General features: G+C 47.8%; 1 protein-coding gene across 1 annotated transcript in view; it reads right to left on the bottom strand.

Annotated features, from left to right (window-relative positions):
• The window catches only part of LOC307084791 (serine/threonine-protein kinase SBK2-like), a gene marked incomplete at both ends in the record, with an annotated part of 12511 nt that extends 7448 nt beyond the window's left edge, over positions 1-5063 (bottom strand). The window contains 3 exons of the mRNA XM_079749294.1: positions 3624-3785; positions 4222-4317; positions 4926-5063. Coding sequence (XP_079605420.1) covers positions 3624-3785; positions 4222-4317; positions 4926-5063 — 396 coding nt within the window. The remainder of the gene's footprint in view (positions 1-3623; positions 3786-4221; positions 4318-4925) is intronic.
• Positions 5064-13761: the final 8698 nt, after the last annotated feature.

The following is a 13761-nucleotide window of genomic DNA, read 5'->3' as shown; positions in this document are numbered from 1 at the left end:
ACTAGCATCACTAAGAGCATTCAACCATCACTAGCAACACTAAGAGTATTTAATCATCACTAGCATCACTAAGAGCATTAAACCATCACTAGCTGCTCTGGGAGCATTCAACCATCACCTAACGTATGTTTGGGGTCCTCTGAGTGTCATTTAAGCTGCAGGTCAACCTCACATCACTTAGGACACAGGCACCGGGGACAGAAAGAGAGAGAAAAGAGAGAGAGAAAAGAGTGAGTGAGAGCGAGAGAGCAAGAACCAGAGCAATAGCGAGAGCGAGGGGAAGGAGAGAGAGAATGCGGTTGTTTTTGGAGTGACACATTTCCATTTTTCAATGATTAAGACGTGTACTTTGAAAGTAAACAAGCTGCTACAGTGAATTAAAAAGCATCAAAATACAGCTTGATTATCAAAAGAAACGTTTTTGATAGGCTTCAGTATAAAGATAATGAATATTAACTGGAGTACTAAGAATTGCTGCGTTTTTAAGTACAACTACTTATAACGGCTGCAGATGAAAAAATGCCACACAATTCCAACCACACATAAAATCCATTTTTCTTCTTTTCAATATAGCATGATGCAATGTCCAGAGCTGAGGTGAGATAACTGTACCTCGATCAACACTCTGGAATATAAATATAGAAAAGGATTGTAACAGTCTGAATAATAGAGCTGCTTATGTTGCAGAAACAGGAGCATACGGTATCTGTCAATCAGTGAGACGCAGCTATTTAAATGTTACAAATATAAAATATTAAATAATAACAAAAACACATATTACAATACACAAATATTAAACAAAACAAGATCAAAAACAAAGAAGCATGAAAGAAACGTGAACAATGATTGCACTTGTTCCAAGGCATCATCATCATCATCATCATCATCATCATCATTCTCAATACATGTAATGAATACTTGGTACTTAATACAATAAAACGCATATAAATAGATGGCATCAGTACTTGGCCTCAGTGAGGCAACACTGTGTATACGCTACCCGTATCCGCTACCGTATACGCTACCCGTATACGATACCGTATAGGTTACCGTATACACTAACCATATACACTAACCGTATACATTACCCGTATTCGTTACCGTATAGGCTACCCATGTACGCTACCCATGTACTCTACCCATGTACGCTACCCGTATACGCTACCTCATACGCTACTGTATACGGTACCGTATACGCTACCCGTATATGCTACCTTATAGGTTACAGTATACACTAACCATATACACTAACTGTATACACTACCCGTATCCGCTACGTATACGCTACCCGTATACGCAACCGTATAGGTTACCGTATACACTAACCATATACACTAACCGTATACACTACCGTATAGGTTACCGTATACACTAACCGTATACACTACCCGTATCCCCTACCGTATACACTACCCGTATACGCTACCGTATAGGTTACCGTATACACTAACCATATACATTACCCGTATACGCTACCGTATACACTACCCGTATCCGCTACCGTATACGCTACCGTATACTCTACCGTATGTGCTACCTTATACGCTACCGTATGAGCTACCGTATAGGTTACCGTATACACTAACCATATATACTAACCATATACACTACCGTATAGGTTACCGTATACACTAACCATATACGCTAACCGTATACACTACCCGTATCCGCTACCGTATACGCTACCGTATACGCTACCGTATGCGCTACCGTATAGGTTACCGTATACACTAACCATATACACTAACCTTATACATTACCCGTATTCGTTACCGTATAGGCTACCCATGTACGCTACCCGTGTACGCTACCCGTATACGCTACCCGTATACGCTACCTTATAGGTTACCATATACATTACCCGTATACGCTACCGTATACGCTACCGTATGCGCTAACTTATACGCTACCGTATAGGTTACCGTATACACTAACCATTTACACTAACTGTATACATTACCCGTATTCGTTACCGTATAGGCTACCCATGTACGCTACCCATGTACGCTACCCATGTACGCTACCCATATACACTACCTTATATGCTACCGTATATGCTACCGTATACGCTACCCGTATATGTTACCTTATAGGTTACAGTATACACTAACCATATACACTAACCGTATACACTACCGTATAGGTTACGTATACATTAACCATATACACTAACCGTATACACTGCCCGTATCCGCTACGTAAACGCTACCCGTATACGCTACCGTTTAGGTTGCCGTATACACTAACCATATACACTAACCGTATACATTACCCGTATACGCTACCGTATACACTACCCATATCCGCTTGCGTATATGCTACCGTATACGCTACCGTATGTGCTACCGTATACGGTACCGTATGCGCTACCTTATACGCTACCGTATGCGCTACCGTATAGGTTACCGTATACACTAACCATATACACTAACCGTATACATTACCCGTATTCGTTACCATATAGGCCACCCGTATACGCTACCTTATACGCTACCGTATATGCTACCATATGCGCTACCCGTATATGCTACCTGTATACGCTAGCCGTAAACGCCACCCGTATTTGCTACCGGTATTATTTTACTAGGCTAATGTTATGAATCCAACCCTTATTGATCTTGTGGTATTACTGATGCTACATTAGCATGCTGAGTTCCTAAGGTGAGGCAACGCTGAGGTGCACCTGCTCAGCTGCATGACTCTAAGAAGCAGTCTCTTGGACCAGCTGCAGTACAGCTTCAGCCTCGCCGCGACCTCGAAGGAGTAGTGGAGCAAGTTGAAGGTGTGGGGGACGACCGAAAGAGAGGGTGGCGGTGGGGGCAGGACTTCCTGTTGCAACTGAAAAAATAAAACATGGAGGAAAAGAGCCTCTGCTGTTAGTCTCAATAGATCAATATGTAATGTTTTAAATCAATATAACATTTATTTTGAATGTGTCACTATGAAATGTAATAAATCAATAGATATATTACATTTTATATTGATATAATACACTTTAATTTGAGATGTTACATCAATGTAAAATGAAATACGTCAATATGAACTCTAATATATCAATATAATATGTAGTATGTATATATTTTTCATTCGATCAATATAAAATGAAATATATATCAATTTGAAATGTAAGATATAGTAATATGAAAGATAAAGTATCAATATAAATTAATTTATCAATATAAAATGTAATTTATCATTATAAAATGTTATATAGAAATCAAAAATGCAATTTATCAATATCAAATGTAACTTTTCAATGCTTTTTGAGTGCCCCGAAATAGTATTCAAAAGTTGAAAAGGTACATTTCAATATTTTCTACCATTTTTAATTGAAAAAAGTGCTAAAAGGTTGCAAGTTGGTAAAAAGCCACACAGTACGTATGCTATGATATTAACCCTAACCCTAACCCTAACCCAAAGGTATGAACCCTAACCCTAACCCAAAGGTATGAACCCTAACCCTAACCCTAACCCTATGGTATGAACCCTAACCCTAACCCTAAATCTATGGTATGATATGAACCCTAACCCTAACCCTAACCCTATGGTATGATATGAACCCTAACCCTAAGGTATGAACCCTAACCCTAAACCGATACATTAAATACATCATAAGATCATACCAGCTTCAGAGCGTCGCCAGTCATCCCAACGAGCCGCATCACGTGAACACTAGCCGAGTTCAGGAGGTTCTGCCTGCCTGGCGCCCTCGCGCTGGCCAGCCAGTCCACGTGCAGTTTGAAGAGCGACAAATCACGGTGCAGCTCGTACAGAGACTGGTTCAGCTGCAGGCAGAAGAAACGCGTATTAATGCCAAAGTCTGGCTATGTCAGGGTTAGCGATCCAACCGAAAATAAACAATCCTCTCTTCAGGCCTCCCTCCGAAGCCTAGTTAGCTAGCTAGCTAGGTAGCTAGCTTTATCTCTGGTTAGGGTTAGGGTTAGGCTCCCTCCGAAGCCTAGTTAGCTAGCTAGCTAGGTAGCTAGATTTATCTCTGGTTAGGGTTAGGCTCCCTCTGAAGCCTAGTTAGATAGCTAGCTAGTTAGCTCACTTTATCTCTGGTAAGGGTTAGGGTTAGGGTTAACTACCTTAGGGTTAACTCTAACCCTAACACCGTGCCTTGTGGAACACATGCTCAGAGAGCGCACCGGCAGGGTGTGCGCAGGAAGCTGGGTAGGTAGGCAGACAGACAGGTAGGCAGACAGACAGGTGGGTGCGTACCGAGAGGGTGCAGAGGTGATATATGGAGAAATCCATGGCTGGCAGGTGTTCCAGTCTGTAGTCGTCCATCTCCACCGGACCAAGCTCAGCCTTCATCTGGACCAATCACAACCAGCCGTTAACGCTCAATACACTAACACTCAATATGGTTACACACAGGAGTTACTGGTGGACTAGGGTTAGTGGGCCAGGGTTAGTGGGCCAGAGTTAGGGTAAGTGTGCTAGGGTTAGTGGGCTAGGTAAAGGTTTAGTGGGCTGGGGTTAGTGAGCTAGGGTTAGGGTTAGTGGGTTAAGGTTTGGGTTAGGGCTAGGGTTAGTGGGCTAGGGTTAGTGGTCTAGAGTTATTGGGCTAGAGTTATTGGGCTAGGGTTAGTAGGCTAGGTTGAGGGTTAGTGGGCTAGGGTTAGTGGGCTAGGGTTAGTGGGTTAGGGTTAGTGGGCTAGGTTTAGGGTTAGTGGGCTAGGTTTAGGGTTAGTGGGTTAGGGTTAGTGGGCTAGGTTTAGGGTTAGTGGGCTAGGTTTAGGGTTAATGGGCTAGGGTTAGTGAGCTAGGGTTAGGGTTAGTGGGTTAAGGTTTGGGTTAGGGCTAGTCGGCTAGAGTTAGTGGGCTAGGGTTAGTGGGCTAGGGTTAGGGCTAATAGGCTAGATTTAGTGTTATGTCTAAGGGTTACTGGGTTAGGGCTAGGGTGAGGGTTAGCATTTTACCACATGCAGCAGCTTCATGGACACCTGCTGCAGCTGATGTGCTGCACTGGCCATCCCCCTGAAGCGTTGGCAGTCCGGGTCCGGCCGGGGCAGGGAGAAACACACCTGAGCTAACAGCGCCACCTGCAGGACGTTCATGCCCACATCGGTAAATACTGTCCAAACAGACATAACACAGCGTTCAACATCATAATCATCTATGTGATATAAATTTACACCCAACGCAACCAATACATTCATCAACCCTAACCCAATTTACCATTTACATCATGTACAAATGATCCCACCACTTCACATACAATCACATACAAATATAACACAGTAGTATAGTGTACATTATATTTGAGTGTTATACCTTTTTGCAATAAAGCTTTATTCATTTATTAGAAGGGCCAATGTTGGTCCCGTTTTTGGCACATTTTGATGTTTTTTCCTGCCTATCTGTGAGGGCAGTGCGAGGCTTGTCGCTGTTTCCAGCCCGGTCATGCCTAGTTGGATGTACAGTCTGCTAAAGCACAGACTCAGAACTGACTCAAATGCTGGATAGGGCCACGACGGAAACACCAGAAGTCTGACCCTAACCCTGCAATCCGAGGTGTACCGTTCAACTAGCTAGAAACGGCTAGTACTGTTACTAGCTTACAGTAGCTTGGAACAAGGACCGATCCTAGTATCAGCTAGCTAGGAGATACTAGCCATGTTACAAGCATAACTAGCTTTGAACTAGCACTGTTTCTAGCATAAACTAGCTTGACGCTACTAGCACTGTAAAAAGCTTAACCGATCAAAGGACGTCAACCCTACTCCATCATGGGAAGGATTCATCCCTCATGGAGAGCAGGGAAGAGTCAGGGAGCGGGGAAGCCCAGAGGCCAGAATGTGGGACGTGAGGAACGATCCAGGCCCCTCCTGGCTATGAGGGCCTGGTTCAGCTGGTAGAGCGGGTGAACCAGCTGGTAGAGCGGGTGAACCAGCCTCCTCCTGGCTATGAGGCCTGCTGAGTGGGACCCTAACCCTAACCCTGACTAGAAGGTTGCTAGTTCGATCCCCGGCTCCTTGAGGTGTGTCGAGGGGTCCATGAGCGAGACGCCCCACTCCAACTGCTCCCGACGATCTGAATCTCGCCTTGTGTGGTTGACGCCACCGTCGGTGTATGAATGTGTGTATCAAATATAGTAATTTGCTTTGGATAGAAGTGTCTGCTAAATGCCCTCAACGTAAATGAGTCGGCCACCCTGACCACCCTGCCTTCGTTCCATCCCTACCTCCCTCCCTCTCCTACAGATAAATTCCCAGCAGCACTCCTCGGGCCATGGGTATGACTATCCCCTCTCACCACCACCTCTTCCTCCTCCAAAACAAAAGTATCTTTGTTTTGGAGAATGAAAACGCAGAATCATGTTGTTATAATACACAGGGAAAGCGCTATTGATTCCTCCCAGACAACAGACAATTTCCCTCCTCTCACTCACAGGGAGTACAGAACTCAGAAGATAGTATCAGATCATCGAAAAAAGAACTTTACATTTCTCAATAGTTATTTTTCATACATACAGTTTTTTAATCAATTTGGAGTATTTTATGTCTATTTTTTTAAATCATTGTCATTGTCATTTGACTAAAGCAGATAAATATTTTGAATCTAAGATACATATTTATGGCCTTAAAAGTATTCAATGAGTTGGCAGCCTTTCTCTCTTCACCTTCCTGTATCTCTTCACTGACCTGTGTCTCTTCAGCTGTCCTGGCTCTCTCCCCAACCTCCTGTGTCTCTCCCCAACGTCCTGTCTCTCTTCACCTTCCTGTCTCTCTTTTTAATTTCCTGTCTATCTTCATTTTCCTCTCTCCCTCGACTTTCCTGTCTCTCTTCAGCTGTCCTGTCTCTCTTCATTCCCTCTCTCTCTCTTCACCTTCCTGTCTCTCTTCAGCTGTCCTGTCTCTCTTCATTGTCCTCTCTCCCGTCACTTTCCTGTCTCTCTTCAGCTCTCCTGTCTCTCTTCATTGTCCTCTCTCCCTTCACCTTCCTGTCTCTCTTCATTGTCCTCTCCCTTCACCTTCCTGTCTCTCTTCACCTTCCTTTCTCTCTTCAGCTTTCCTGTCTCTCTTCATTGTCCTGTCTCTCTTTACCTTCCTGTCTCTATTAACCTTCGTGGCTCTCTTTATTGTCCTGTCTCTCTTCACCTTCCTGTCTCTCTTCAGCTGTCCTGTCTCTCTTCATTGCCCTGTCTCTCTTCATTGTCCTGTCTCACTTCATTGTCCTGTCTCTCTCCAAAGTCCTGTCTCTTCACTGTCCTGTCTATAAAGCCTGTTCACTAACTGAGTGGTAAATAATAATATTAATAATAATTAATTTGTTTTGTATAGTGCTTTTCAATGACCCAAAAACGCTTATAGTGAAGGGGGGGACCTCACTAACCACCACCAGCTGAGCACACCCACACACACACACACACACACACACACACACACACACAGAGTGGCGTGTCTTAATGAGAGCCTTCCAGGTAACACGTGGTGACTTCCTGTGACTCAGAGACAGCCACCGCAGCAGCAGGCCAGTGAGCAGCGAGACCAGAGCCGGGAAACTGCTGAGCATGTAAATCACAGGCAGGGAGGGAAAACCCTGCTGCAAGAAGAGTCATCAGATAAGGACCGGCCCACGGAGCAGAGCAGCCCTCCTCAGCCCTCCTACCACCCCAGCCCATGAGCACAGCATTTACATTTACATTTTACATTTAGGGCATTTAGCAGACGCTTTTATCCAAAGCGACTTACAATAAATGCATTTGTTACAATAAGTACATTTGTCATAAGAAGTGAAACAATATATCGCTGTCGGTACAGTAAAGATGTTCATAGAACCAAGTGCAAGTATTACAATCACTAGGCTAACCCATTCCCCGTTTAAAGCAGCGATAGCAGCTACTGTAGATGCTACACAATTAAGTACCTTGAGTAAGTGCAATGTACAAGTGCCAGGACGTACAACATTCAATGGTGGCTGTGCATTGGTTTCTATGCAGAGTCGAGATGAACTCTGAACAGGTGAGTTTTGAGTCTTTAGCGGAAGCTGGTGAGCGACTCTGCGGTCCTGACATCGGTAGGGAGCTCGTTCCACCACTGAGGTCCCAAAACAGAAAAGTTGTGACTTCGCTGATCGACCTTTGCTTGCTCTTAGCGATGGCGGTACCAGACGTCCAGCTGAGGTAGTTGAGCGGAGGGATCGAGCTGGGGTGTGTGGCTTTACTAATGCTTGGAGGTAGGCAGGGGCAGTTCCATCGACTGCCTTGTATGCCAGTACCATCATCTTGAATCTGATGCGAGCTATTACAGGGAGCCAGTGGAGGTCTCGGAAGAGGGGGGTTACATGTGAGAACTTTGGTAGGTTGAACACGAGGCGCGCTGCCGCATTCTGGATGCGCTGCAAGGGTTTAATCGCAGAGGCAGGGAGTCCAGCCAGGAGCGAGTTGCAGTAGTCGAGGCGGGAGATGACCAGTGATTGGACTAGAAGCTGAGCTGCTTCCCTTGTGAGGAAGGGCCGGATCCTGCGGATGTTGTAAAGTGCAAATCTGCAGGATCGGGCCACCGAAGTGATGTTTGCGGTGCAGCATAACTGATTGTCCAACACTACACCAAGGTTTTTGGCAGTTGGAGAAGGAGATACAGTGATGTTCTCAACAGTGACCAGTAAGTCCATGTGTGGGCAATCTTTCCCTGGTATTAGGAGGAGCTCAGTCTTGTTGAGGTTAAGCCTCAGGTGATGGGCAGTTGTCCAGGTCCTGACTTCTGCCAGACATTCCGATATGCGTGTTGCAATCTGATAAGTGCGATCTGATAAGAGCAGCCCTCCTCACCCCTCCTACCCACCCCCAGCCATGAGCCCTACATCTCTCATCCTCACATCCTCCTCCTCTGAGCCTCCTCATCTTCTGAGCCTCCTCATCCTCTGAGCCTCCTCATCCTCTGAGCCTCTTCATCCTCTGAGCCTCCTCATCCTCCCTGACCCTAACCCTAACCCAATCCTCCTCTGGCCAACGTCTTTATAAAGCTACCTTACCTTAACCCTTTATAGAGCTACCTTACCCTAACCCTTTTTCAACCATTCAAAGAAGGACTTACCATTACAGCGGCCCAATTCAGGACAAAGACTAAGCACTTGGCGGCATCAATAGGACCGCTTCTCAAGACAGCAGCTGTTGAAAGCCATTGTTAGCAGACGGTTTTATCCAGAACCACTTATAATAAGTCAATTTGTCAGCAGAAAGAGAAACAACAATATATCTCTGTCAGTACCGTAAGGATGTTCATAGAACCAAGTGCAAAGCAGTAACAATCCCTTGGTTTACCCTTTCCCCTTAGACAACAAAGATAGCTAGGAAAGGATGCTACCTAACTAAGTACTATAATTAAGTACGTCATACAATAAGTGCGTGTATTAAGTGCCAGGACGTACAAAAACACCTTGACATCTCTTCATCCTTCTCCTCATAAAGCACCTTCCTAACCAGTGGCAACTCAAAGCGCTACACATTATTGCCTCACAGTCACCTGTTCATACACACATTAATACACACATTCAATGCACTCCACCTCCTGAGCTACTGCCGCTGCTGTAACGCCTCGCGCTGTGATGTCTCACGTTGTGACACATATACACACACACACACACACACACACACACACACACACACACAAACATACACACATAGAAAGATAGTACTTACATCTCATTTTGTCAACAGCCGGACTTCATTAAGCAAGTGTGTTCTCTTTCCCCTCCTGTTGGTGTTAGACGTGAGCGTTTGTCTGAGAGAGAAAAAGTGAGGCCTTTTATACAGTGCATGATGACACACACCTGACTCACCCCAGAGCCTGTCTGGCTCTCTTTACTTCCCACGCAGGAGAACACACCGGGGACCTGAAGAACACAGTTCAGGGGAACGGGGCAGGAAACAGATCGTAAACCACACAACACTCAGACGGGACACTCAGTCATTGATTAAGATCAGGATGGTGGCTGTTTATGCATCGGTGTCTGATCTGCACAGGGAGCCATCACAGGTCCATACTCCTGCCATTGCCCTTGAGCTTGGCACTAGGCGGCAGTCCTAGACTTGGCCCCGGGTGCTGCACTGTGGCTGCCCACTGCTCCCACTGCTCCCAGTTTAGCTAGGGATGGTAACATGCTCCCAGTGCAGCTAGTGGTGGTAACATGCTCCCAGTGCTGCTAGTGGTGGTAACATGCTCCCAGTGCTGCTAGTGGTGGCAAAATGCTCCCAGTTTAGCTAGGGATGGTAACATGCTCCCAGTGCTGCTAGTGGTGGTAACATGCTCCCAGTGCCGCTAGTGGTGGTAACATGCTCCCAGTGCAGCTAGTGGTGGTAACATGCTCCCAGTTTAGCTAGTGGTGGTAACATGCTCCCAGTTCAGCTAGTGATGGTAACATGCTCCCAGTGCAGCTAGTGGTGGTAACATGCTCCCAGTGCAGCTAGTGATGGTTAAATGGTACTTGGACTTATAAAGATATAGAATGGCTGTCTTCATTTGGTAACAGAATCGTTCTGGGGCAGGTCTACAGACTCCCCTGGACCCCTCTGGCCCCGGGGGGGTAGTGGACTATGGACTCTGATACTGGACTCTGGTACTGGGGTAGTGGACCCTGGTACTGGGGTAGTGGACTCTGGTACTGGGGTAGTGGACTCTGGTACTGGACTCTGGTACTGGGGTACTGGACTCTGGTACTGGGGTAGTGGACTGGTACTGGGGTAGTGGACTCTGGTACTGGGGTACTGGACTCTGGTGCTGGGATAGTGGACTGTGGTACTGGACTCTGATACTGGACTCTGGTACTGGGGTACTGGACTATGGTACTGGAGTACTGGACTCTGGTACCTGGGTAGTGGACTCTGGTACTGGGGTACTGGACTCTGGTACTGGGGTAGTGGACTCTGGTACTGGGGTAGTGTACTGGGGTACTGGACTGTGGTAGTGGACTCTGGTACTGGGGTATTGGACTGTGGTACTGGACCCTGGTACTGGACCCTGGTACTGGGGTGGTGCCTGCATGTTCACGCTCACCTTTGTGAGGCCAATGCTCTGAATAAGAGTGGGTATGGTCTTCGTTTAGATGAGAGTGGACGGCCCTCGGTCAGCCAGGGGAGCACTTCCTGTGAGAGCTGTCCACTTCCTGTTGCACCCTTCCTGTTGGATCAGAAACCATCAAAGCATTGAGTCATGAAATCTTGTTTTCACTTACCCTGGCCTCTCTTTGGCCTGTTGTAAAACACACAGGCACACATACACACACACACACACACACGCACACGCACACACACACACACACACACACACACACACACACACACACAGGAGGAAGTATAAATGGGTCAATGACGTCAAAACTGTATCCACTGTTGCATCAATGTTGAGGTGAGGGTTAGGGTTAGGTCACATCATGGAAAGTTCTCTGGGCGTCATGCTCTAGGGGCTCGGCTAGGCTCCCATGATGCAGAAGAAATTCTATCCTTGATGTTGACCTGCTCCAATGAGCAGTCTTCATAGGAATGAATGGGCGCCATGTTTTAATATGCTGTCCTTTTCTTTATAGGTCCATGAGTCGGAAACAGGTGCACTTCTCGTAGTTTGAACAAGCATAGTTTTGGAGAGGGCACGTCTCTTTGAAAGGAGTAATGTCATTTCTCATGTGGGAAATTCCACGTGGTAATTCCAACCAACTAGGGCAACGTTTTGATATGTTGAGGGGAGTGTCGTATGTCTGGATTTATCCAGACTTACGACATATCCAGACGTCTGCTTTACTTTTATGCACAGAAAAGCAGACGGAGGGAGTTACGCTGGAGCTCACAAGAGTTTTTAAAGCCATGTGACATGTTGCATAGGGAAGTTATCACCAGCCTTTCTGACATTTTTATCCCAGAATGCATTGTTATGCAAGGCAACGCTAAGCATGCTTGATCTGATACACGCCTATTGTCGTGCTCATTGTACTGCCATGACTAGCATTCAGTAAAAGACAAACTAAAGGTTACACAGCTGTCTCTCCATTCTTTCAGAGAATAGAGGATGTAACACACACCAATCAACACAACACAATTGATTGGCCGACAGAATCGTCACATCCGTGCGACAGGGGGATAAAAACAAACACAGTACCCGCAAGGTATTTTGAGATCATGGATGACGGCGTCGTCCAGGTATGTGCCATTCAACACTGTCAGGGACACGCGTAAGCGCGTAGCAGCCTAACTTCTGTTTTTGTTGCGCATTGTTTATTCAGCTTTCAAGTTCCTTGAATCCATACCATACTGTAATCAAAACTTCTAGTAGTAGAACAACGGAAAGTAATAGCATGCACGACAAAGACCAATTATTTGTTAACTTAACTTAAACCCGACGCAGAACCATAAAATTTCATGACTACTTCGAAGGACGTAAGGGGTCAGTAACCCCCTTGCGTCAATGTGCAAAGGCTTGATTATGATTCCATGTTCACGCAACAAAATGACCATGTAGTCGCTTCGATGTAGTCGTGAACCTGCTGGGGTCCCTGGACTACCGCCTGTCCCTGGGGCTCCAGGCCCTGCTGAGCTCCCTGGACTACCACCTGTCCCTGGGGCTCCAGGCCCTGCTGAGCTCCCTGGACTACCACCTGTCCCTGGGGCTCCAGGCCCTGGTGAGCTCCCTGGACTACCACCTGTCCCTGGGGCTCCAGGCCCTGCTGAGCTCCCTGGACTACCACCTGTCCCTGGGGCTCCAGGCCCTGGTGAGCTCCCTGGACTACCACCTGTCCCTGGGGCTCCAGGCCCTGCTGAGCTCCCTGGACTACCACCTGTCCCTGGGGCTCCAGGCCCTGCTGAGCTCCCTGGACTACCACCTGTCCCTGGGGCTCCAGGCCCTGCCGGGCACCGAGGGGAACCCCGAGGCTCTGCGGCCCGTGTTCGTGCGCTACGACGGCGAGGAGGCGGAGTACGTGGAGATCTCGCTGGCGAGCGACTCCGACGACAGCGCGGTCGTCGTGGCCCCGGGGTCACTGGGCCCTGAGAGCCCCCCTGGGCTCCTGCCCCTGCAGTGCTCAAATCCTCCTCCTCCCGGATGGCATCCTCCTCCTCCTCCTCCTCCTTCTCCCTGATGGCCACCATCCCCCCACTCCTCCCCCGGCCCCTCCTCCTCCCCCGGCCCCTCCTCCTGCCCCAGGCCCTCCTCCTGCCCCGGCCCCTCCTCCTCCCCGAGCCCCTCCTCTTCCCCGTTCGCTGCCTCGCTCAGGCCACCGCCTTGGTAACGGCCGCCGCCCTAATGGAGGAGCCGTCCTCACTTCAAAGGCAGAAGGTCCGCTTGCACCAGTGCCTGAAGACGCATGGGACCTGGAGACAGTGGTGGTGGAGGAGGTGGTGCTGGAAGTGGAGGTCGTCCCTGAAGAAGCGGAGCTTCTAGCACTGGAGACCACCGCCAAAGAAGACCCCGCAGAACCTGAGGAGGATCCTTCTCCCGGGGTCACGTTGGAGCTCTGGGATCCCGCCGAACAGGAACCTTCTCCTGATGTGCAGCACCTCCTCAGAACAACACTCCTCTCAGTGTCCTGGATACGGCCGTCCAGAGACAGAGTGGGACGAGGGGCTACAGCCCCGACACACCCCCCACCCACCTCAACTCCACCACCTCCACAATCATCACCTCCACCACCTCCCTGGAAGTCGCCTCCTTAGACGCCACAGATGTCACCTCCCTAGATGTCACCACCCTAGATGTCACCTCCACCACCTCCCTAGATGTCACCTCCACCACCTCCCTACAGGTCACCTCCACCACCTCCACAGAC

This window comes from Pollachius pollachius (assembly GCF_949987615.1).
Source record: "Pollachius pollachius genome assembly, chromosome: 13".
NCBI lineage: Eukaryota > Metazoa > Chordata > Actinopteri > Gadiformes > Gadidae > Pollachius > Pollachius pollachius.
Note: the sequence above shows the minus strand (reverse complement) of the source record. Positions and strands in the feature narration are given on the sequence as shown.